At 39.0% G+C, this 25948-nt stretch overlaps 2 protein-coding genes across 2 annotated transcripts in view; both read left to right on the top strand.

The window, feature by feature from the left end:
* Nucleotides 1–103: 103 nt before the first annotated feature.
* On the top strand, nucleotides 104–5802 carry dtl (denticleless E3 ubiquitin protein ligase homolog (Drosophila)). Its single transcript, XM_057823251.1, has 15 exons — nucleotides 104–337; nucleotides 755–889; nucleotides 965–1057; nucleotides 1132–1193; nucleotides 1372–1492; nucleotides 2244–2309; nucleotides 2396–2511; nucleotides 2591–2664; nucleotides 2755–2861; nucleotides 2968–3072; nucleotides 3263–3375; nucleotides 3442–3531; nucleotides 3623–3746; nucleotides 3931–4565; nucleotides 5293–5802. The coding sequence occupies exons 1-15, from the start codon at nucleotides 286–288 to the stop codon at nucleotides 5356–5358; spliced, it is 1959 nt and encodes a 652-aa protein (XP_057679234.1). The 5' UTR covers nucleotides 104–285; the 3' UTR covers nucleotides 5359–5802.
* A 3549-nt stretch (nucleotides 5803–9351) lies between these two features.
* The window catches only part of ppp2r5a (protein phosphatase 2, regulatory subunit B', alpha isoform), a 35264-nt gene continuing 18667 nt past the window's right edge, over nucleotides 9352–25948 (top strand). Inside the window, exon 1 of the mRNA XM_057823123.1 lies at nucleotides 9352–10466. Coding sequence (XP_057679106.1) covers nucleotides 10319–10466 — 148 coding nt within the window. The 5' untranslated portion in view covers nucleotides 9352–10318. The remainder of the gene's footprint in view (nucleotides 10467–25948) is intronic.

Here is a 25948-nt window from a genome sequence, read left to right as displayed (position 1 = left end):
TTGGGATGTCGCAATCATGGGATTTTATTTTGAAAGTCAAACGGTAGAAAGAAATCGGAAAAGGAAGACTCTACAGAGCGGACGTGAAACTTTGGACCAATCGTAGCACAAAATGTTATTTAGCGCGTAATTCAGGCTCTGTGTTCAGACGTCTGTTCGCGGGAAAGAACAGTCGTGTTAAGACAGAGAATAAGGATAAGGAGCTAATCGGAATTAATTTTCTACAATAAATATACATAGCCATATTTTAGAGTTAATCACTCCGACTTCCACAGAAGCATAGGGATGCTTTTTCGTTCAATTGTTGGAAATCGTCTCGGCAGACAACGACAAAATGGTAAGACAAATTGTCCTACTTCGAAAAGAGTCGAATTCTGCAGCAGAACGTTAAAATTAATGGAATCCAAGTTGTTTAGTTGTTTGAACGTGTGCTTGTTCGAGTTAATATCCATTTAAAACGAAAAAAAGTTTTGTTTAGTCTCTTTGATTTGCTACAGTACGTCGCTAACCCATTTTTCATCATCTTTAAATTTACAGTACTTTCCCATGTATAACATGGTTAAAATTACACAACACCTAAATTATTGATTTTGCTCTAGAAAGGTTAACTGACATCATATGAGTATAGACTCATAGAGATTCAGGACAGTTTAGAATTTACCTCAGCCATTGATAATGTAGCAGTTGTATAGATGATACCAAAGTTTCTCAAATGATAATATTTACAGTACTATCCATGCAATAACCTCCCCAGTTTTACCTGTACCCTGGACCAAGTACCCTTTGAGCTCACTCCTGGAAGGCTACCAGTGTGTTCGCCATGATGAACACATCTCCTATGGGAACCTTGGTGATTCCGTGCCCCCGTTTGGATTATCTTTCTCCTCTGGTAGAGCAATTTTTCATTATGATGTGACAACGGGTTTGTAGCCGTAAATTTAACCCGTATATCCATGTCTAACAGTACGAGAGATTCAAGATGTTCTGGCTGTGGCAAATGAAGAAGGTATTGTTAGGATTTACAATACAGAGGGACGAGGAAGCCAACTCCTGAAAGGTGTCCATTGACAATTTTTTTGCAGCCTCGTGTTATTTTAGTTCAGAAGAGTCTAAATATGTGTATTCTTGCAGAATGGCTGGCTCATGAGAATGCTGTCTTTGATTTAGCATGGATGCCAGGAGAGTCTCAACTGGTAAAGCATCATCCTTAGTAATAATTAATAGCATGTCATACCTGATTAATACTAAGTTAATCGCTATGTGTTATTAACTTATTATACTGTTTCCTATCAAGCAATGTATGAAAAATGAAAACAAGGGAATTTTTCCGCCCCTCTTATTTTTTCATTTAAATGAATTCATCTACCTTAGGTAACTGCTTCAGGTGACCAGATGGCCAGTTTGTGGGATGTGAAGTCAAGTGAACTTTTAGGCAGCTTCAAGGGCCACCTCTGTAGCCTCAAATCTGTTGCATTTGCTCCTGAAGAAAAAGGTATAACTTCTTTGTTTTAAAAATTCTTTTATTTTTACCTTAGCGCTAGCCTTTAAGATTGGAGTATGCATCTTCTCCAACATTCAAAATGCATTCATGTTAGGTTAGTTACTACACAATACATCACCGACTTGTAGTTTAGTTAAGTTTTGAACTCCATTGTGCCTTAAACCAGGGGTCCCCAAACTACGGCCGGCCGGCCGGATACAGCCCGCCTCCACATTTGGTCCCGCCCCCTGAACTTTTGTTTTTTTCTCAATAGTGTTATTTATTTCCTGGCTTTTTTCTGGGAAGAACCCAGAGAGGGTTATTTGGTTATTATCTATTTATTTAATAGTGTTGTTATTATTATACTATACTATACTATACTATACTATACTATACTATACTATACTATACTATACTATACTATACTATACTATACTATACTATACTATTTTTATTGTATTTACTTTTGTTCAGTGAAGAATCCAGAAAGGGTTATTTGATTGTGGCTTTCTGAAAAACAATAAATTTTTACATTTAGGCACTCCTGCAATCATCAAACTTTTTCTGTTACAAACTGACCCGGCCCCTCATCAGAGAAGGGAAAAGTTATGTGGCCCTCACAGGAAAAAGTTTGGGGACCCCTGCCTTAAACAAACGACAACTGACAGCGTTTGTAATGTTGAAAAACTTTGCAAATTCACTTCTTTGCCTGTGCCTATTTAAATTCTTGAACATATTGTTGAGATTATTTGTCCTCTCACAGCTGTATTCTGTACTGGTGCAAGAGATGGAAATATTTTGGTGTGGGATATCAGATGCAGTAAAAAAGGTGCCATTTGAATTTTTTCTTTTAACATACTTTTACTTTAAAAACAATATTTGAGCAATCGTTATATCTCGTTTTTTCTTTTCCAGATGGTTTCTACAAACCAGTCAAACAAATTCAGGGTGCTCATAACAAAGCAGAGTCAAACCACTCATCTAAAACAAAGAAGAGACGACTCAGCACTCGTGGCATGGCTCCTAGTGTGGTGAGTGTAATTGACAAAGCTCTGTTCAAGCAAATAGAGGCTTGTGTTGTGGTAAATCTGATCTTTACGTGTTTTACAGGACACCCAGCAGAGTGTAACTGTGGTTTTATTCCAAGATCAGCACACCCTTATCTCCTCGGGAGCAGTTGATGGGTGAGACACGCAGCCTCATATGCTTATGACATTTACCATACTTTGTCAAAAACATTTTACGTAAATATTATTCTTTAATAATCCTTAAAGGGTTATTAAGATGTGGGACCTAAGGAAAAACTACACTGCACACCATCACGATCCAATTGCCATGCAGACGTACCCTTATCCTGGTTCTTCTATGCGCATGCGACTTGGTTAGTCTTAAATCTTTGACTACAGCTCATGCAGACGTCTTCTAAAATGAAAGAACAACGCGATAAACAAGAAGTGCAAGTTATAAAAATTCTGATTGTGTTCCAGGTTATTCTGGACTTGCCCTGGACTCCACAAGGTCTAATGTCATGTGTAACTGTACCGATGACAACATTTACATGTTCAATATCAGTGGAATAAAAACTACACCAGGTAAATACCCAACTATGCTCCAACTGATTATGTATTGTGTGGATGCCGGGCACATGCATGTATTGTAGGTGAATATAATAGGGGAATCTTTAAGAGTCAGTCTTTTTTACCATTAAATATCACTAGATGGCGCTTTTAGGTAATAATAAAATCATGTTTATGATGCCTATTATTATGTTTTCTTCCACAGAGGCAGTTTTCAGTGGCCACCAGAACTCATCTTTTTACATCAAGTCCACAATTAGCCCAGATGACCAGTTCTTGGCCAGTGGTTCAAGTGATAACCACACATACATCTGGAAGGTACATCATCATTGTGCTGATTTATTTGCCATGATTTTAAATGATTGACAAATCAATCTGTTCCAGATTTCTGATCCCATGCATCCCCCCATGACTCTTCAAGGCCACAATGAGGAAGTGACATCTGTTGCATGGTGCCCAACAGACTTCACTAAGGTGAGATTCTGGGTTTGTATCTACAGTATTTGAGTTTACAGCATACTACTATACATAAATTTGACTTATTTGAAATTCTCTCTTATGGCAGATCGCATCCTGCTCTGATGACCACACTATACGCATCTGGCGCCTTCATCGTGAAATAGATAGGGCACAGTCATCAGTAGGAGAGGCGAATCTCGTTGGATGGGCATGTGCGAAGAGTCCACACAGTAAGTACAAGCTTTGTTAACAAGTCCAGTAACATAATTCACACATATTTTCTTTTATAGCTACCGCTACTGGTTCAACTGTAATGTTTGTTCTCCTGGTCAAATTTTTGTGATTTAGTCATTGTTCATTAAAAATACTTTGGAAAAAAAAAATATATGGTAAATTATCTTATTGAATTCTTAGAACCTTCGAGCCCCACTGAAACAACCCCTGCTAAGGACCAGAGGGCTGAGAGCATTGGAGTGCTGCCCTCTCCGCGTATTGCCTCCTGTGCTCCAAGTGGGGCCGCCTTGCCTCTACCCTCCAGCACCACATCCCCTGTCCAGTCACAGCAAGCAAAAGCCCCTAATTGCCAGAGAACCCCACATTCTATCAAATCATGGCTATCACCAAGACAAGGATCTCCAAGCCAGAAAAGCCCACTGTTGCGTAAAGTACTGAGTCCATGTCCTCAGAGCCCACCGGGCAGTGCATCTACTAAGGCACCACGAGCTAAACGCAGGCTGGAGGCTGATGATGGCTTGTCTGAGGAATGTGATAGTGCAAAGCAGTGTGACTGTGTCTCAGAACTCTACTTGGTTGCCAAAAGAAGCCGGACCCAGTCTGGCATCTGCTGCCAAGCTCAGGAGGGTCTCCTCCAGACAGACAGATATAATGAGGAAGGGCAAGAAAAATCAAAACAGACTGGCAAGGAGAACTGTAGCCCAGGAGTGACGGACTGGCTCTCAATGATGGGCCAAAAGATGAGAGGTAGCCCAAGTCGTCCCCGTAGCCCCAGCACGGCAAAGAGACAAGCAGGCAAAGCACCATCGTCACCGGTAAGCACATTTTTGAAAATGTCGTTTTTAAATTGTGCTCGTTGCCAAAGACTACACTGCGGTTGTTTCATTAAACTTGAGATCCAGTTAAGCAAAATGTCTTGTGTAGATAATCACAAAATACTATGTAGCATCCGTCCGTTTTCTGTACTGCTTGAACTCTTTGTCCGCATGTGTTCCCAATGCGGGAGGAATCCTAACATAATGTAATATTTCATTCTGGGTTTCATTTTGATCTTGAAATACTATGATTGGTTGCATCACAGGGGAGGAGTTGAAGTGCATTTTAGTTATGTGCATTTCCTGAATGTGACCAATTACTACTGAAGGTGTAAATTCCTGTCAAGTTGCGGTGACTACATTTTAAACATTAGTCAAAATAATCTGAGTACAAATTTGAGTTTATACAATTCCAGGGTCCGGGCTAGATACCGCCCATTAAAGACCCATAAACTGTGTGTACTTGCGTGACCCAGTGGTTTACCTTGCACTTTACACTGTACAATAGACAAAAGAGAACAATTTCTTTTTAGTATTTCCTGATGTTAACGCTGACCATCACAAGTATTCTGAATATGTTGCCAGTCAAGAAAATCACGCTCAGTTCTCTTGCCACTTCATTTAAAGTCACCGTCATTAACTAAATGGAAATTTGCAAACCATGTCGTCAAGAAATAACTAATGACAAATGTTGTTTGACCCTTTCTCTAATCTTTGTTTCTTCCAGACACTAAGCTCGCCAGTGAACATGAAAAAAATTTCCTCTTATTTCATGAAGAGATCTGCTGAGTGACCTGCAGATTTCCATCCATTTGTTTCCGTTTGAAATGCATTATTCTATGTCATTTTAACTGGAGCCCTAAAACTGCTTTGTAATGAATGTTTTAAAACTGATTCATTTAACCTTTGACATATACGCTCACAAATTCTGACACCACCTTTATATTTATTGAAGCATATTTTGTGTGTTCTACAGTAAGTGTTTATGATGCTGTGCAAAGTCTCTGACATGACTTTATGCAATGTTGTGCGAAGCATTTTCTTATTTCCTGTAACGATGTAACCTGTCTCTTGAAGCATAAACATTACTGTAAATTGATAATTGTTCTATCTTAGAGCCATTTTATGACCATGTGTAATTCATCCACGTTGTTCTGCTCACAATTATTTTTGTGTATTTTTTTTTGTTCTCAAGCAAATGCTCCATTTGTTAATATGTACAAAATAACAAGCAATTGTTGTGTGGCTTCGGTTTGTTTGTAATGCAGCTGAGTGGGCAGATTTTTTTTTATTATTAAAATGAAAATATTTTTTAAAACGTAATGTATTTTTCGAATGTGTCTTAAGTTCCAACCTTTGATTAGTTATTGTGGTATTTTCTTCCTCGTGTTATTTCATTACTAACAGTGGCCTCATGTTATAACATTACTAGCAGTGGCAAATAGCCCTCCTAAATATTTTGTTCTATTTAAAAAAAAAATACTGACATTTTTACTTTGAAGTTGCCAGGATATTAGTTTAAATCAGTCATAATATAACCAATCATTATTAACTTACAGTGCCTTGCAAAAGTATTCGGCCCCCTTGAACCTTGCAACCTTTCGCCACATTTCAGGCTTCAAACATAAAGATAGAAAATTTTAATTTTTTGTTAAGAATCAACAACAAGTGGGACACAATCGTGAAGTGGAACAAAATTTATTGGATAATTTAAACTTTTTTAACAAATAAAAAACTGAAAAGTGGGGCGTGCAATATTATTCGATCCCCTTGCGTTAATACTTTGTAGCGCCACCTTTTGCTCCAATTACAGCTGCAAGTCGCTTGGGGTATGTTTCTATCAGTTTTGCACATCGAGAGACTGACATTCTTGCCCATTCTTTTTTGCAAAACAGCTCGAGCTCAGTGAGGTTGGATGGAGAGTGTTTGTGAACAGCAGTCTTCAGCTCTTTCCACAGATTCTCGATTGGATTCAGGTCTGGACTTTGACTTGGCCATTCTAACACCTGGATACGTTTATTTTTGAACCATTCCATTGTAGATTTGGCTTTATGTTTTGGATCATTGTCCTGTTGGAAGACAAATCTCCGTCCCAGTCTCACGTCTTGTGCAGATACCAACAGGTTTTCTTCCAGAATGTTCCTGTATTTGGCTGCATCCATCTTCCCGTCAATTTTAACCATCTTCCCTGTCCCTGCTGAAGAAAAGCAGGCCCAAACCATGATGCTGCCACCACCATGTTTGACAGTGGGGATGGTGTGTTCAGGGTGATGAGCTGTGTTGCTTTTACGCCAAACATATTGTTTTGCATTGTGGCCAAAAAGTTCAATTTTGGTTTCATCTGACCAGAGCACCTTCTTCCACATGTTTGGTGTGTCTCCCAGGTGGCTTGTGGCAAACTTTAAACCAGTCTTTTTATGGATATCTTTGAGAAATGGCTTTCTTCTTGCCACTCTTCCATAAAGGCCAGATTTGTGCAGTGTACGACTGATTGTTGTCCTATGGACAGACTTTACCACCTCAGCTGTAGATCTCTGCAGTTCATCCAGAGTGATCATGGGCCTCTTGACTGCATCTCTGATCAGTTTTCTCCTTGTTTGAGAAGAAAGTTTGGAAGGACGGCCGGGTCTTGGTAGATTTGCAGTGGTCTGATGCTCCTTCCATTTCAATATGATGGCTTGCACAGTGCTCCTTGAGATGTTTAAAGCTTGGGAAATCTTTTTGTATCCAAGTCCGGCTTTAAACTTCTCCACAACAGTATCTCGGACCTGCCTGGTGTGTTCCTTGGTTTTCATAATGCTCTCTGCACTTTAAACAGAACCCTGAGACTATCACAGAGCAGGTGCATTTATACGGAGACGTGATTACACACAAGTGGATTCTATTTATCATCATCGGTCATTTAGGACAACATTGGATCATTCAGAGATCCTCACTGAACTTCTGGAGTGAGTTTGCTGCACTGAAAGTAAAGGGGCCGAATAATATTGCACGCCCCACTTTTCAGTTTTTTATTTGTTAAAAAAGTTTAAATTATCCAATAAATGTTGTTCCACTTCACGATTGTGTCCCACTTGTTGTTGATTCTTGACAAAAAAATTAAATTTCATATCTTTATGTTTGAAGCCTGAAATGTGGCGAAAGGTTGCAAGATTCAAGGGGGCCGAATACTTTTGCGAGGCACTGTAAATATATTCATAAATCTGTCAGTTTCCCCTCACTTCATGGAGTAAGGTAGAGAGCCCCTTCAGTGCGTCGTTATCTAATCCTTTCCACTTTTTTATATAGAGAACGCCCACATCACTGAAAATCCAGTCTGCGTTTTCCCTGTCACCTTGCTCGCAGTCGGTACCGGACTACCAGCATGTGTGTGTGTGTGTACCTCTGACGCACACAGAGCAGAGTGTGAATAGATGAATGAAGGATGGATACATGGTTTTCCAAGAAAGTGAATATTAATCACTGCTGATAGCAACAGTTAGCTCCAGCCCCTGACTAACAGCAGAAAGTCCCATGTGATTAATAAACCAACTGCTCCGTGTTTGACAAATAAAAAGCTGGCTTGCACACTACAGACAATCTCTGCGTACGTCTTACATTTGTTGTTTTGCGGCCAAAAGTTACATCCCATCTCTAAAATAACGCTACTACTTAGCTATTGTAGTCTGAAATGCATTGTGAAGGTCCTGGTTGTTTATAGAGTTAAGTGTGCACTCTTTTTACCTCTATCTTTGGGGTGACTTCCTTCTGGAGTATCAGCTGTGTTTCTCACTTTACGCATAGATGAGTACAGGAGTTCAGCGTATTTACCTATGATTATCCTCAGTGGATAGTCATAATAATACACTAATAATCATCACTCCACCACCTTTATTGACCTGTAGGAGTCAGAGCAGAGTGATAGACCGATTTGCCACCCTTTAAAACAGAAGGCATTCTTTGATGCTTCTATCTACCAAATAACTTGCAATTGTAGCCATTTTTCCCTGTTGTTCTACCATATCAAAAAGACAACAATAATAAAATTGAATATATGATCAGTCTTTGTGAAGTTTTGTGCTTGTACGCGGCGTTCACTTAAATCCTGTGCATCTCCTGGGGGCTAAGCCCCTCCCCTCTCATAAAACCTAGTGACGGCCCTGATAACTTGGAATGTCAGGGCAATATTGCAGTATTTGTTTTCCAAAATTGATCTCTTAACTATCCTTAAAAATAAATATTGTGGGAAAGATTTTTTAATGATTAAATTGATCGTTTAAGATATATTAAGTGTGGCTAGTTTATATGGAGGATCAAATAGGACAGGGATAAATAAATCATTTCATTCTGTCCTATTTGGTCCTCCATACAGAAAATGAATGAACTGTAAATGCTACTTCAGACAATTACTTTTTTTCAAGTGTAATGCCCGCTGGTTCGATTAATTTAATTGGTTAAAAAGTTTCCCTCAAACTACAATCTCTTCCACGATTGGTTACTAGAGTCGTCAATCAAAAATCCGTCCGGCAATGCGGCCTACTTAACAGGTAAAAACTAAACATTTTTTAAATATTTTTTTGAATATTTTAATGTAAATGCGATTATAATAATAACAGCACAATTTTAAGTTGATTTGAATTGCATGTCTTGCGGCTACTCAAGCAACAACTGGTGCATCCTGTATTTGTTTTCACGTGTCACGTGTAAAAGCCTGCATGTCTCTGCTATTCTATTGGTTCAAAAGTTTCCTGTTTTGTGAAATCGCTTCCGTGATTGGTTTCTGTATACGTCAATTGCGAAGCCGTCACATGCAATGCAGTCTACCTAACTGTACTGTAGGTCGACTCGAAACACAGCGACACATCGGTGCTGCTGGGTTTGTTTATGGCTGCCGTCTTGCTGCGGACGTTTGGTAATTTGACACATCGAAGATAACGTTTCTCATTATCGGGGGTGCAGGAAGGTAATCAAAATCGCTTTTTTAGTTGGAGACGTAACTAATAGCGCGTGATACGTCTGGGCATGCGGCTAACTTTTAAGCGTTCAAGGCGTAGAGGGAATTTGAACTTCATCGACCGCGAGTGAAAATACTCAGCGGCCGTCAAACCAGCGGCCTGAGAATTTGGATTTTTTTGGTTTGTCTTCGTTTTTTAAAATTCTTGTGCTAATGTTTTGGGCCAAATAGCTTTACGTGAAACTACTACTTTTTTCGTCTCGGCTCGCGACGGTGGAGCAATGTGCAGGACCAATCCACCAAGTCAGCTATGCTAACAAGCTAGTTGCGTGTTAGCTGCCAGGGTACAGTACGGTAGTTTGTACATTCATACCTCTCGACAACTTTATCGCGGGAACTAAATTGGATATGCAGAGAATGTGTCAATATTTTATAATATTTTAAACAAGATCACGCTGTCAGAAAGTCTACCACTATTTGTTTTGCAATCGGGCGACTTGTTGGTTGGTTGTTGTTTTAAAAGGGCTATGTTGAGTTCTAGTTTGGCTAATTTGATTTCCTTGTCGAAGAGCTTTCCCAGAAAACAACTAGCCGTACATAAAATGCAACGTCCTCAAGCAGCCTAACACCGACACACAATGTCGAATCACGCTGAGTAACGTCGCAGTTTTTTGTCAAGGAGGCGAGCGTCAAGTTGCGCAGGTTGCTCCACATTTTTGCGCGGATGCGAAAGCTCGAGGGGGGGCAAAACACACCGAGGAGACCTTGTTTTTGTGACTGACGAGGAGGGCTACTGCCGTTCGTCCTCGGGCTCATCAAAATGTCGGCCATCTCTGCATCCGAGAAAGTGGACGGATTTACGAGAAAGTCTGTGAGGAAGGCCCAGAAACAGCGGAAATCACCCAGCTCATCTCAATACAGGACGCAGATCGCCCCTGTGGAGCTTTCGTCGCTGCCTCAGCTCAAGGGTAAGAGAATGATGATAGGGGATCTGCACTCAGCTGGCTGTTAAACAGGCCATCACTCTTGGCACGTGTTTTGTCCACTGCTTAGAATCACACTTTGTTAGGTGATTTCCCTTATTTATTCAAGCAAGTGTGTGAAACTGAACTTGAGATTTTGAAGTGAGTTTGGCTATACAGTTTTAAGATGGTAATCCCTGTAATGAAGAAAATGACCACCTGTTGCCTTGGATTTGTGAGTTTTAGGTGTGTAGCCCAGTGTCTCCTAACCTTTAATGACCCAAGACACTTAAAGAGAAATCCTCAACAAAAATATCAGTTAGGTTAATTGCATCTTTTGCCTTGGAGTGGAAGAGCATTTAATTGCAGTCTGTCAGTTTGTATTGCTTGTGAGTTAAAGAGAGGGAAATTGTGTTCATTGTTTTCATAGTACAAGCAGATGTTTGCTCATATTTTATTATTTAAAACAAAAGATAATCAGATTGCTTACAGGAAAAATTACTGCTGAGAGGCTGAAATCGGATGTGGACAAATTTCTTGAACCATTCTAATTCACTGCCATTAGCCGGGTTTACATCGAGCCAAATACAGTGGTACCTCTACATACAGTGCTGCTCAAAAGTTTGTGAACCCCCTCAACATTTTGGAATTTTCTATTATTTCAACCTGTTTTCCTAATCAATCAATTCAGTAGTTTTTTTTTTTGTTTTTTTAACAGTTGTGTTGTCGAGACTAAATTAAAAAGAGTTTTCATCAACTGATGTAGGTGCAAAATTGAACTGTTTGGTCACAACCAAAACCGCCATGTCTGGCGAAAAGTCAACACTGCATACCAACAAAAGAACCTTCTCCCAACAGTGAAGCATGGAGGTGGGAATGTCAAGATCTGGGCTTGCTTTTCATCCTCAGGACCTGGACAACTCCACATAGTCCAGGGAATCATGAATTCTGAGGAATATTGTCAAATCCTAGAACATAACCTGACGCCATCTGTTTTGAAGTTAAAGCTTGGCAGAAGGTGGATCATGCAACATGATAATGATCCAAAGCATTCCAGCAATACAACCAAGGAATGGCTGAAAAAGAAGAAGATTCGTGTTCTGGACTGGCCCAGTCAAAGTCCTGACCTAAATCCCATTGAAATGCTGTGGCGGGACCTGAAGCGAGCAGTTCATGCCAGACGCCCATCAAACCTCTCTCAACTGACTGCGTTCTGCAAGGAAGAATGGGCAAAAATCCCCCAAAGTAGATGTGAGAGGCTGATTAGTCACTACAGAAACCGTTTGGTTGAGGTAATCTCTGCAAAAGGAGGCGCAATATCCTATTAACTGAAGGGGTTCACATACTTTTGCACACATGATATCTGAGTTTTTCTTAAATCAACCACTTTTGTTAAATAAAGAATGACAATATAACTATTTCTTTTGTTTCAGTCCATTATTTGGAATGTCAGTATTGTGGATTTGGGTATAACTTAACATTTAATAAGGTTATTTTAGTTTTTTTTACAAAAAATCTGACCATCGCTGTGGGGTTCACAAACTTTCGAGCAGCACTGTACGAAGTTAATTCAATCCAGGACCTTGTTTGTTAATCGAAATGTTTGTATGTCGAGCAGGATTTTCCCACAGAAATACATGATAATTCCATTAATTCATTCCACAGCCCAAAAACCTACACTAAATAATTAATAAACACTGCTGATACCATTACAAATGGCAATTACACGTAGCAAAAGAAATATAAATAAAAATCGGAATAGTATGATGATGATAATAATAATAATAATGATAATAATAATTCCTGTAATAATGTAACGAATCGGGTTCTAATGTGGTGGACGTTTTTTGCTGTACCTGAACGCACCGCATGGCTGACGTGACGGAGAGAGTGAGCGGTGAGCTTGAGTTTACTTTCGTTTTCAATGTTTACTTGAGAACACTGTTTTGTGTTGGACTAGTTGTGAAATAAATGATAAAAACGTGATGTAGCTGGCGATTTCTTTGGCGATGTTACCACAATAATAATTGTCACCTTAACTTATAAAGACTGGCGAACGGTGGTCAGAGGAGGACCGTCGAGATGTATTGTTGAACCAGTTCATGGATGCGCACCCCGCGCTCATATTTCTCTATAATTTGCATCTTCATTTAGAAGGTAAGCGTCACCTTTTTCCTTGTTTCACCACCTGTGCCAACCTTTTTGAAACCTGTGTTGATTTCTCACACGAGAAAATCTGCCGTACGTTCGTCTGCGATGCTGTCGTCGTATTTCGAGCATGTCGTCGAATGTAGAAAAAAATGACGAATCAAATTTTATGTCGGAAAAGATCGTGTCTTGAAGCAATCGTCTGCCGAGGTACCACTGTATTTAAATTACAATCGAAATATACGTCGCAACAAAAAATACTCCATGTCATTAATAAATAAACAAACCGAATCCGGACCGATTGATGCACATGCTCCACATTTACACCACGACAATGATGTCAACGAGCAATAACGTTTACACATGAAAATATGGAGCCTAAACAGAGCACTGGTCTGCAACGGAAAGTTTGTTTTTAATACAAACTTAAAAAGAGCTCAAGATCATCAACGGCAGCCAATGTGTTACGCAGTTTTTGATTAAATTGATCGTCTGATTTTTAATTGATTTGTGTCACCCAGTCATTTTTAGTCAATCATAATTTGAGTTAATTAACTGACATTGAACAATTTCTTGTGGCGCTACTGATTATTTCTGAAGTCAAAACTGTCAAAAATGTCCATGGCTCAGTAGTTGTGCATCAAAGGTCTAGTGCAGGGGTGCTCAAGTCCGGTCCTCGAGAGCCCCCGATCCTGCTTGTTTTCCATTTCTCCCTCCTCCAACACACCTGACTCAAATAATCAGGATCATTATCAGGCTCCTGCAGAGCTTGCTGATGAGCTGATCATTTGATTCAGGTGTGTTCAAGGAGGGAGACATGGAAAACAAGCTGGATAGGGGCTCTCGAGGACCGGACTTGGGCGCCCCTGGTCTAGTGTATATAATACCACTTTTCTGAAGCCACCTTCAATGAGGTTTGGGGAACTGGTTTTACCTATCTGTTGTTTTGCTTTGTACTTAAAGTGCATGTGACACGAAAAAGCATGTTTATTTCATAATACACGCGGTATTTTATGATCCTGAATGATATGGACCGCTTGGATGTGTGTGGAAGCGATGGCTATATTTATTTAGGTTTTTGAATCCCGCGCCATGAAAATAAGTGACTTCCGGCTTCGGTCTTGCATTGAGGAGGAGGGTGCTGTGACGTGTACGGTAGAAGACGTCCTCTTCACTATACAGCGTACTGTTGTGTATGAGGATGAAGGATTCAGCTGATTTTGCGGATTAATACGTTTATTTTTCGCATCACGCCAGCCAAACGGCTGCAGAAAAATCATTCTGTATGAGGGAGAGGCGTATGCGCCTTTTTGGAGTTTCAAAAGGTTCCCATTCACCGTAGATATTTACTGTGGGACCATTGGACTTACGAGGAAGTGAGTAAACATCTTCTTTTGTATTATGTCAAATACGAATACAGCGATTACAAAGTAAACACTCCAAACTTCCTTTAAATAAAGGACTACTTATGTTTGATCATTGATAGGCATGTAAAAAGCTCTCCTCATGCACATTAACAGCACGTTAGCTGCACAACAACTGCAGCCACCCTCCTCCGGGGAACGAACTGTAAATTGCTCTCCGCCAGGCGGTTTGCCGATCCGCGAAGACAATCGACAACCCAGTCGTCATGTCAATAAATCCAGGCTAGTTATGTGTGATTTTCCGCTTCGAAGACTTTGAGACATCACTCGGTTCGGGTTAGCATGTCGGCTAGCTGTAACGCCTTTTGGTTTGTTTACATTCTCCGAAGCCGGGGAAGGGAAATGACATATGTCCGATTTAGGTGTCATAAAATATCGCTCGGGAGGTGCGACAGTAAAGGTGAAGTCGACAGTTTTGACCATTATGGAGTAATTTTGCCATGTCGTCCTGAATAAATGCATTTTTATTATTTCATATTCCATTTAGCACAAGACTGTTATTTGTCATGACCATGCCATTTATTTAGCAAGTGAGGAAAATACTTGGATAAAAAGAATATCCTGTAAAAATATTGAAGTAAAGAGACAGAAACAATGACATTTTGCAGCTCTCTTCGTCGCTTTTTTCTCGTTGTGAATAGTTCCCCCTCGACGGGCTGACTGGTCCTTCTCAAGCCATTTATATAGCTATTGGGGAAAAATACTTGGATAAAAAGAATATCCATTTTAAAATATTTGAGTAGAGAGCCTGAACAATGGCATTTTGCGGCTCTCTTCGTCACGTTTTCCTCGTTCTGAATATTTCCCCCTCAATGGGCGGAATAGTAAAACCGATGAGCCCAGTCTACCGCTGACGTCATCCACCTGTTGGGGACGCTAAAGCCCTATAATGGTAGGCGTGGCTAACTGGCAGATTAAGAGACTAATTTCTCGTCATCTGCGCTTTGCCAAATTGTTGTATATAGTCGAATCGTCTCAAAATATGATTCTAATTCACATAATAATGACATTTAAGACTTTTTTTTCTCCTGTCGTATGCGCTTTAAATGTGTTATACACCTCCATCCATCCAGCTATCGATTTTCTGAAATTTTCATCCGCAATGTAGTTTTTGAATTGCCTAGGTGGCCAGAAGAAAAGCCCTCATACTGTATGTTTTGTAGTATTTCCACTCCTGCTGTCAAAGTAGTTTTGCGTTGGGAAATACGGGTCAGTCAGTAGAATATAACGTTTAACCCATTATAGGTCGAGAGACTATTTTTGGTAAATTTTTTGGGGGGGGGGCTTGGTTAAGACATGGCGAGATGACCCAAAATGTGATGTCTACATATGTGAACGCCAGTTCTCAATTATAATTACTTAATCTTTAAAAAAAAAAAAAAATCATTGTTATATATTTGAAGTGACAAATTAATCAAATGTTAATATGAACAACATTAAAATTATTGATGTATAGATTATAATGCATGAAAAAAAGCTATGGCACCTACAACTCCAAAGTTGATTCGTTGATTGGTACTGTTGCATAGGAGTTGGGTTAAAAATCATTGTAAGTTTGCTACTTGTTCATTTGTAACCATATATCTCATTGGAAATCTGCAAAGGTTATACAATTTAGAACCTGACACAAAAATTGCCCCAGCGCTGTTAGCAATTGTGACAGAGGAGTCTACGAAGAACACAGAGAACAATTGAATTTAGTGACTGAATGCTATTTTCAGTAGCTGTGTAGCCCTCAGTCTGAATAGAGTTTAATATTTATTAAATGCAGGGGCTCCCCTTGGAGCACACGGTGTTGGATGAGTTAAGTTGTTGAATTCCAAGGGCCCACCATGTGTTTGGTGTTATCATGCTGTGGATGGGTTTTTTTTTTTCCAGAACTGTTTTTCTTTTAGCATTGAGAGGGGAGACTAGGAACTAAACCATCCAGTTGCAAGCAGCTCAGAGATTGCACTGACTAGGAATGACCTGATCACACTTTTTTTTGCATCTGAGTTATCACTTGGTGTTGTCTGTCAATGCAGTCCCGCATTTATTTTCAGGTTGAATAAGTGACAAGCTTTTTGTGGAATCCCAGTGGATGTGGTTCTGCCTTGTCTTTTTCAAGACATTAATGTGAAATGTTTTTTTTCCTTTATTGGCGCTGTATAACAAATATGTAAGTCATTATTTTTATGATTCTGGTACTGGGTTACCTCTACATCCGAGACGGTAACACAAAAGTAGGAGGGGTTTTATTGGATTGTATTATACGGCTTCCAAGGCATGTACATTATGTCCAACTATGTTAGCATTTGATTATCTACATGCTGAAGGACTAACAATATATCTTCATGAACAAACGATGTAAACATCAAGCTTTTAGATATTGGGGTGATTAACTTTAAAGTGGCATTACTGAAGAATCACTCCCATTGCTACACTGGTCCATCTTAAAAAATAGCATATTGTGATAAAGTTCATTATTTTCTGTAATGTACTTATTAACATTAGACTTTCATATATTTTAGATTCATTACACACAATTGAAGTAGTTCAAACCTTTTATTGTTTTAATATTGATGATTTTGGCAAGAAAGTCAAGAAAAACCAAAAATCCCAATCTCAAAAAATTAGCATATCATGAAAAGATACTCTAAAGAAACTACTAACCTAATCATCTTAATCAACAAATTAACTCAAACCCCCTGCGAAAGATTCCTGAGGCTTTAAAAAACTCCCAGCCTGGTTCATTACTCAAAACCGCAATCATGGGCAAGACAGCCGACCTGACTGCTGTCCAGAAGGCCATCATTGATACCCTCAAGCAAGAGGCTAAGACACAGAAAGAAATTTCTGAGCGAATAGGCTGTTCCCGGAGTGCTGTATCAAGGCACCTCAGTGGGAGGTCTGTGGGAAGGAAAAAGTGTGGCAGGAAATGCTGCACAACCAGAAGAGGTGACCGCACCCTGAGAAAGATTGTGGAGAAGGGCCGCGTCCAGACCTTGGGGGACCTGCAGAAACAGTGGACTGAGTCTGGAGTAGAAACATCCAGAGCCACCGTACACAGGCATGTGCTGGAAATGGGCTACAGGTGCCGCATTCCCCGGGTCAAGCCACTTTTGAACCTGAAACAGCGGCCGAAGCAACTGACCTGGGCTATAGAGAAGCAGCACTGGACTGTTGCTCAGTGGTCCAAAGTACTTTTTTCAGATGAAAGCAAATTTTGCATGTCATTGGAAATCAAGGTAAGAGATTAGAGGAAGACTGGGTAGAAGAAAATGCCAAAATGCCTGAAGTCCAGTGTCAAGTACCCACAGTCAGTGATGGTCTGGGGTGCCATGCCAGCTGCTAGTGTTGGTCTACTGTGTTTTATCAAGGGCAGGGTCAATGCAGCTAGCTATCAGGAGATTTTGGAGCACTTCATGCTTCCTTCTGCTGAAAAGCTTTATGGAGATGAAGATTTCATTTTTCAGCACGACCTAGCACCTGCTCACAGTGCCAAAACCACTGGTAAATGGTTTACTGACCATGGCATTACTGTGCTCAATTGGCCTGCCAACTCTCCTGACCTAAACCCCATAGAGAATCTGTGGGATATTGTGAAGAGGAAATTGAGAGACACCAGACCCAACACTGTGGATGAGCTTAAGGCCGCTATCGAAGCATCCTTGGTCTCCATAACACCTCAGCAGTGCCACAGGCTTATTGCCTCCATGCCACGCCGGATTGAAGCAGTCATTTCTGCAAAAGGATTCTCGACCAAGTATTGAGTGCATAGCTGTTATAATTAATTGAAGGATGACTTTTTTGTATTAAAAACACTTTTTTTTTGTATTAGTCGGATGAAATATGCTAATTTTCTGGGATGGGGATTTTTGTTTTTTCTTAACTTTTTTGCCAAAGTCATCAATATTAAAATAATAAAAGGCTTGAACTACTTCAGTTGCGTGTAATGAAACTGAAATATATGAAAGTCTATTGTTTATCTGTACATTACAGAAAATAATTAACTTTATCTCAATATGCTTTTTTTTTTTTTTTTAGAAGGACTAGTATGTTTACTATTTTAACCTTCACATTGAGAAGGACATTTCTTCAGACGGAATGTTTTGGGTCCTTAATGACAGTGCGATAAGGTTGCTTCAACACCCTGCGTTTGGGGTTTGTTGGACTCCCGTTGTGTGATAGACACCAAAAAGATGAGTCACTCAGAGACCATCATAGTTGCCGTGGTAACCAGAAGCCTTGAATGCAGACTAAGGAAAAGGTTTATGTTCTAAATACAGCCATCTTAATCTAGGTTGATATTTGCATCGCTGAGCTGTTTTTAGCCAAACTGCGATTTTAAACTTAACTTCATCTTACACCAGAATGCTGGTGATAAACACACTGACAGTGTTATAGTGTTATAATCCATGATATGATGTAGTAATGTGATTCAAGATGCGTGAATACTATTTACCAAATGTTTTTTGGAGACAAAAAAAAGATGTTTGTTCTGACATTTCCATAACCATCTGTTACTGTGTTGTGCAAGACGGTTCCAAATATTCTATTTCCATCATGTCTGCCAGCAGATGATAAGTCAATAAATGCTATCAAGTAAACGCCATTGCTGAGCAACAGAGTGAATGTTCTATAATGAAAGTCATAATGATGACTTTTGGCAGGCACGCTTGTGCTCCCAACCATTTTTTGAATAGAATTGCATCTTTAACTGTGTTGGTGGAATATGTGTAGTGGGAAGATGTAAATCGCTGCATTTGTGAAGCTCTCCTTCCTCTCACACACCCACTGGTACAGCTGCTCTGAATAAGCAATCTGATTGGTCTGGGTAGCTCATGTGTGCGTTTACTACTGCAAAGACCAGAATAGCTGCCAGAAAGCTGTGCAGACTCAAAACCTCACTCCCAAAAGTTGCTTGCTGTCCATTAGGGCTGGGCGATATAGCCTTAAGTAAGTATCACGGTAAATCGAGCAGATTTACCTCGATGACGATAAATTCGCCCAAGCGGACTGTTATATAATTTGAAAATCAATGCATGAAATACAAATTAACCGTTTCTTGTTGATTTATTTACCAGCTTTCAATTTAACAATTGTCCATGCAGTCTGAACATTAAGTATATAAAATTTTCTTGCAAACAATAAGAAATCAAGTATCAACATTTCTAACAGCTTGTATGACTTGAACAATGTACATTATAAAAATCAACACAACAACTGTGCAAACATGTCATTGTAACACAAATGACTTACAGCTTGAACAGTACACTTCAAACAGACAACTTATTGTTAATAGCTGCTGTGAGATAATTACTCAGTACAAGTGTTTACTTCAAGGTTTCAGTTTTTTTCCCCAGAGCATTTTTCAATACATGCACGCACACATGCACCCCCCCTCCCCACACACAGACACAACCACATTAAAGCGATATTGCTCTTATGCCAATTAAACATTTAAGATTTTATGATGGCATTAATGACCAGAATAAAGCAAGCACATACAGAGAAATAGCTGTGGCCATTAAACGATCATATTATAGGCTTCACTGTTGGATTATACTTTATGCTGAATACTTTACCGTCATAAAAGCTATCAGAGAAATCACACACGCACAGAGATACAAAATAACGTGACATACTGATTGCTAGATGCAGTCCGTGCTCAATTCACTCATTAAGTTCAGCCATTTCAACAAGGTTTGAGCCGCTATCCGACTGCATTACGTTCATTTGTAGCGTCAGCTGCTAGCATTAGCCTGTGGCCTGGCTACCAGTAGAAAGCACTGAAAGCACCCTCTCCTGAAATTGTGAGAACTAGGGAGGACAGCGGTTGAAAGCCTGTCTGGAGGCTGCCAAGAGTCTACTTAATGTCAGGTGAAAGTTTGCCGAAGCTCCCCATTGCTGCTGTGCGACACCTCAAAAGAGCTAAGAACATTATTAAAGACTCTTCCCAGCCTGGTCATCACCTGTTTGAACTGTTACCCTCTGGCAGGAGATACAGGGTGATGAGATCACGTACAACTAGACTCAGAGATAGTTTTTTTCCCAGGGCCATCCGCGTTCTCAACACTGAACAGCACTAATTGTTCATGATGCTGCTATGTAGCGACTTTTGCACAATAATTTATTCTTTGTCTTTTATTTAGTAGTATGTTTAAGTTGTGTGTTATTTTACTGTCTTGTATTTTATGGTCCCACAGAGTAGCTTTCCAATTTCGTTGTTTGCTTGAATTGCATTGACAATAAAGGAATTTAATTTGAATTAAGCCCAACTCCATCACCTTTGCTTGTAGTGTTAGCCACTAGCGTTAGCCTACCGGGCTCTTGTTTGTTTGATTTCCCGATAACCACGTGACTTCGTACTTAAGCACATTAACGGCTTTTTTAAAGGGGAATGAACATAGCCGAACAACACAGCCGAGTCATAGCGGGATGAAAACACTATATTTTCTTGTTTTATTAAATTACAGAATTTACCGACATGGTCAAAATTAGGTCATCGTGAAGAATTTCGGTAACGGTAAATTTTCGGTATACCGAAAACTGTCTACTCTACTGTCTGTCTAGTTCAAGGATTTCACCTAAACTAGACAATGACGAACAAATTCCTGTCAGAGACTTACACCTAGCCATTGAACCTGGTACACATATCCACTTGGTGCAACAGAAAATGCTGCAGCCCATGGTGTACTTGCGGGGTTACATTTTAGGCTAAACATACTTTGTTATATTTTATTGAACCACCAACAGCATGACAGTATTGTCAAGGAAGACTGTTAACTGTATTTTAGCACTGCTTTATTTTTGTCTTCTTAGAAATTGGGGCTGTTGAGTGATCCCTAAATGTCAAGGACGAACGAAACTTGGTTTTCATCTTCTTAGTAGGTCCAGTCGTCACTTTTTTTTTCATTTTAAAGTACAAACTGCTTGAAAGGAGCAGTGTTAATTAGCCCGCGAGAGACCGTTTAGGATTATGTGAAGCCATATCGCGCAATGTGTTAAGCTCTGTAAGTTAAGACAGTTAAAGGAATGTGCTTGAAATTTTTTTCTTGATTATACTAATTTGAAGCTGCATATTTTTCTTGCACCGTGAATCAGATCACAAACATAAAGGGATGCAAGGAGAATTATGTCAAAGTGAGGTAGCGCAGCACACATTGTGACAGCCCAGGTTGTGTGTAAGTGCATGTATAGTTGGATGGAAGAAAAAGCGGAGTTGCCAATTGTTTTGGACTTGAACCTTGAGCTTTCAGTTCCAAATGTGAAGTCCTTAGGGAAGAGCAACTGCTGCCCAGTGTTAAGATATGGGTCCCCACGGTGAGAATTAAAGCTCAGACTTGTACCCTAAATTGTTATTCGCTATTCATGTTGACAGTTCCTATTGGCTTTTGAATGAATTCAGATGGTAGGCTTTATCATTACATAATACTAGTGGTCATAATTTTAAGATTATTCTGTGTTTACTCAGGAAATACGGCAAACATATATATATATTTTTTTTTTTCATATCCAACTTTGATTCTGATCACAATATTTTTAAACTTAATTTTCAAAACAAGCAGTTGAAAACAGTTTAAAGAACCTGTACTGAAAACCTGAAGTTGAACTTTTTATTTTTAACGATCAAAGAACACGATCATATAATCGCACGGCTCTACTTTAAATACCATACCTTGGTGTGAATACATTCTAAATTCCATTTTAGAATCTATAAAGCCATTCATTTTCTTGTGCTCTTTCGTTGTCTGACTGAGTTTTTACCAATATTGGTATTCACACTGTACCAGCATGCTTTCAATGTGCATAGTGTGCACGTGAAAAAGAATGTTGTCAAGTGCAAACATCTTGTCTGACAAGTACGGCAACTCTTTGATGTCCACTAGTATTGTGTTGCTTTCCAAAGACATGTTACTCTAATTTTTGAAATTCACTCATGTGGAAGCTGATTGTGGGTTGACATACAAGTTACTTCACCCTCACAATAAGGGCTGCAGTTAGCTTTTTGTCTTGATATTGATTGATTGTCGCTAATGCTGCCCTCACTGGACGATATGAGCCTACGTGTGTGACAGAAGGCTAAAAAAATAACCTAAATTGAAAACTCAAGACTAGATGACAAGCCTTTCACAGTGTTGAAAGTCACTCCTTTTTTTTTGTTACCATATTTTATGGGCTACTTTGATGCAACTATTTCACGGTGTACTCTCAAATCCAAAGACCCCTGAAAGAAGGCATTTCACCCTCTAGGTTGTGTTTGTGATATATGGAGCTATTTTGTTCCTCAATCAAAGAAAAGGTACTTTTATTTCGTATATGCTGTGTTTATGTCATATCTGTGTTTTCATATTTGCTGTTTTAAGGTCTTTGTCCAGCAGTGACAACATAACCACTCTAACTGTGTTTAAGCCTTAACAAAAACACAGAACAGCATATTGTGTCATTACAGTCTTTGTGCATGACCAAAACTGTTTGTTCAGAGGTCACCAGCATGCATACTTTGTTTTGGTTTCACTCTGCTGGGTTAGTACTATGAAATGTTGATAGAAAATAACAGGGAAGGCATTATTGTCTTGGATTGGAATTTTTACACAGTGGGCTTAGTTTTTGTTAAGTATGATGTAAATATATTCGCTGGCAACCAATTAAGAGTGTGCCCTTCTTCATGCCCATTGCCAGTCTGTATAAGCTCCAGCCCCTTCACGACTCTCATGAGGATAAGCTGTGCAGATAATGGATGTTTGTTGTATGTTAACTGTGAATAGTGTTTCTACAATCATGCTGACTACATATTTTGTGTCCACAGTACAAACTGGTTATTTATAGTCGTGCCAAATACATTTCACAAAAGCCTTTTAAAAGTGCTCCAACAAAGCACGAAAATAGTTGAAGCCACTGTAATATTATTAGCAGTTTTAACATTTAATTCAATGAGTCTTTTTCGTACCACTAGAGGGAGCCCATGCACCATACATTGAGAATCACCGTTATAAGAGTATTGGAAACATTTGCTACAATAAAATATGAAATTTAACAATAGCGACTTAGCTTTTGAGCTGGAGATTTGATTCGTATTGCTAAAATGAATGTCTCCAGGATTTTTGAATGCGTCTGTGTTGTAACAACAGCAGCCTAGAAATGCACCATCTGAGTATTGAATATCTGTTTCCATGGGGGTTGACCTCTGTTGCAGCGGGTTACTGAAACATGGGATGCTAAAATGGAAAATGGTTGCATAACATAACTGCACTCTCTAATGCAGTACTTCTGCTAACATGCAACATGTTTCTAAAGTAACATGTATGCAGTAGTTGAATGCCAGGTCCAGAAATCTTTTTTTTTATTTTTTATTTTTTATTTTTTAAACTTTATCATCTTGGGGAAAATATCTTGTCAATCGCATATATAATTATATTAGTACCAACAAAGCAGCCCCAGAACATAACTGAGTCTCTTCCATGTTTCATTGTTGGAACAGTGTTCTTTTCTCGGTGTTTCATTTTTGCGTCTGAGAGTTAATGTGCCTTACCAAAAAGTTGCAGTTATGTCTTATCTCTCCAAAGGAATTCTCCTTGGAGTTTTGTGGCCCATGAATATGCATTTTCAGAAATTCCAGTTTCGTTTAATCGTAATTTTGAATGAACTCGATTCATGAATGGAAAAATTAAGCATTCTAAGAAGAGAACACTGTCCCTACTTTGAAACATGAATGCGGCTTGGTTATGTTCTGGAGCTGCTTTGCTGCATTTGACACAGGGTTTCTTGAATTTGTGCAAGATACAAAGAAATCTAAATATTCTCAAGGCATTCGGTAGGGAAATGTGCTGCCTAGTTTAAGAAAGCTTGGTCTCAGTTGCAGGTCATAGTTCTTCCAACAGGAGAATAACCCAAAACAGCCAAAAAATCTAAGGATGGCTAAGAGAAAAGCGGTGCGCAATTCTGAAGTGGCTTCCTACAAGGTAGATCTAAATCCCGCTGAACATCAGTGGAATGAGCTGAAACTGAGAAGACAACATGCAAAAATGAGACAACTGGTGCGATTTACTGGCGAGGACTGGGCCAGAGTTAGTTGATGTTAGTTGTTGACCTTTAAAGAAATGGTTTGCAGCGATTTGCCTCAAAAGGATGTGCAACAAAATATTAACTAGTAGTTATTTTGTTGCCCACGCCTGTTTCAATATTTCATTTTTTAGGTAATTCTTTTGAACGGAACTACAAAACTATTGGATAATTTTGATATCTTAAATCTATTTGTTACTGTGGTATTGTGGGTTTTTTCATTAACAGATAGGTACCAACTATTTTGTCCACAATTGCATTGTTTAAAAAAATAAATAAATAAAAGTTTGTTCATGAAGTATTATTCAAACCAAAGAATAACAGCCTCTCAACAGTAAATATTCTCAGATGTCTGAACTCCTCCATTAAAACAAACTCATTTACCAATCATAAGGCATTCATGTTTGTACATTTTTGCAGTCAATTTGATATAATGGGGTTTCACAATACAAGGATATAATGGAAATAAAATCACCCCCACCCCCAGATTCATTCATTGATTGAAAAAAAAAATGGACTAATTTGTAATTGATTATGAAAACAATCATTAGTTGGAGCCCTATTGCAATCGACTTAGTGTCTTTTGTTCTCTTCTGTTTTAGTGTATTGAGGGCGTAAGTAAAACGATGCAAAAATTGCTCACAATTTCTCTCTCTCATACCGGTTTATGAGCAGTGTTTCGTGTGAATATTTTAATCTTTCGCATCACAAGTTCTGACGTGTAAACAAAAATATGCTGCATCATGAAAAGAAGATCAAGAGATGTTCAGTTCCTCATTATCTGAACCAGACATGTTTCATCAGTAGTCGTAGTCCCATACACATGCATCAAGTCAAAATTATTCTTATAAATAACTTTAGTTAAGGTGTGTAATGCTTACACAGTAAACCTTGTGCCCACATCATGTAAACATGTCTGTTTTTAGGACCTGGTTTTGCAATTTGGATGTGCAACCAAATGGTTTGGAAATACCAACATCTCCTTTGGTTTGTGTGGTTTTAGATTCGGGGTCATGTGATTTATTTTTTGTATTCTTGAGATTTGCATGGTTAATTTTCTGTGTGCAAATAGCTTTTCCAGGTGTCTTGTAGCTGAATTAATAGGGATATTTTTGTCTTTTCTCATTATACATGTACAGCTATAGAATTCCAATGGAAATATGTTTTCTTTCCGATTCACCCTGGAGAGTTTTTGCACTTATGTATCTTTATCAGAAAGGCAAAAATAGCATCTCGTTTTGAGACGCTTAAACTGTCTAGAGAGAAAAAACACACTTCAAACACACATGGATTTCAAACAGTTGTGGTGTACGGTACGTCTAATCCAAGTTAGATTGTTGCAGTGGTAATTGTCTGCAGAAAAACATAAGGCTAAATATGTCATCTCATGCATAACCATGTGATTTAATAATTATGAATAATTATGCTGCGTATTTTAGAGAGCATTGTAAACTGCAAATGATATCAAAACTAGAAATAAACGATGACATTGACCTAAGATTATAGAGGGTGTGTTCATCAAGTACTATTTAATGAATGCCAATTTGTATTTTCCCCCATGTTAGCTCTACTTCTCGCATTCTGCTTCATGTCAAGGTGTCATCAGCACTGTGACCCTTACAGTTTCGTAAGTGCTTTGTTGGATGTCAAAACCATCCGCTGATGTTTTTTTTAAGCAACTCTCTCTCCTTTGTGGCCTGGAACACTATGTATTGCTTGTTTAGTTGCATCACTCTGTAATAGAATAAATGTTGCAGTTTGATACTTATGTTAGGATCTTACCAAGATAAATATTGTTTTTTGCAAACAAAAGTTGAATATTTTATGCGCTGGTTTACATTAGTTCTATCATTCACCAAAGTAACATAACCC

This window comes from Corythoichthys intestinalis, chromosome 19, assembly GCF_030265065.1.
Source record: "Corythoichthys intestinalis isolate RoL2023-P3 chromosome 19, ASM3026506v1, whole genome shotgun sequence".
NCBI lineage: Eukaryota > Metazoa > Chordata > Actinopteri > Syngnathiformes > Syngnathidae > Corythoichthys > Corythoichthys intestinalis.
Note: the sequence above shows the minus strand (reverse complement) of the source record. Positions and strands in the feature narration are given on the sequence as shown.

Excerpts from the sequence above, each read along its gene's own strand:
- dtl (XM_057823251.1), top strand. The coding sequence starts at position 286 with ATGCTTTTTCGTTCAATTGTTGGAAATCGTCTCGGCAGACAACGACAA. Across the intron at positions 2,665-2,754 it reads TCCTCGGGAGCAGTTGATGG|GGTTATTAAGATGTGGGACC; the intron begins GTGAGACACGCA and ends TAATCCTTAAAG. Across the intron at positions 3,532-3,622 it reads GCCCAACAGACTTCACTAAG|ATCGCATCCTGCTCTGATGA; the intron begins GTGAGATTCTGG and ends CTCTTATGGCAG.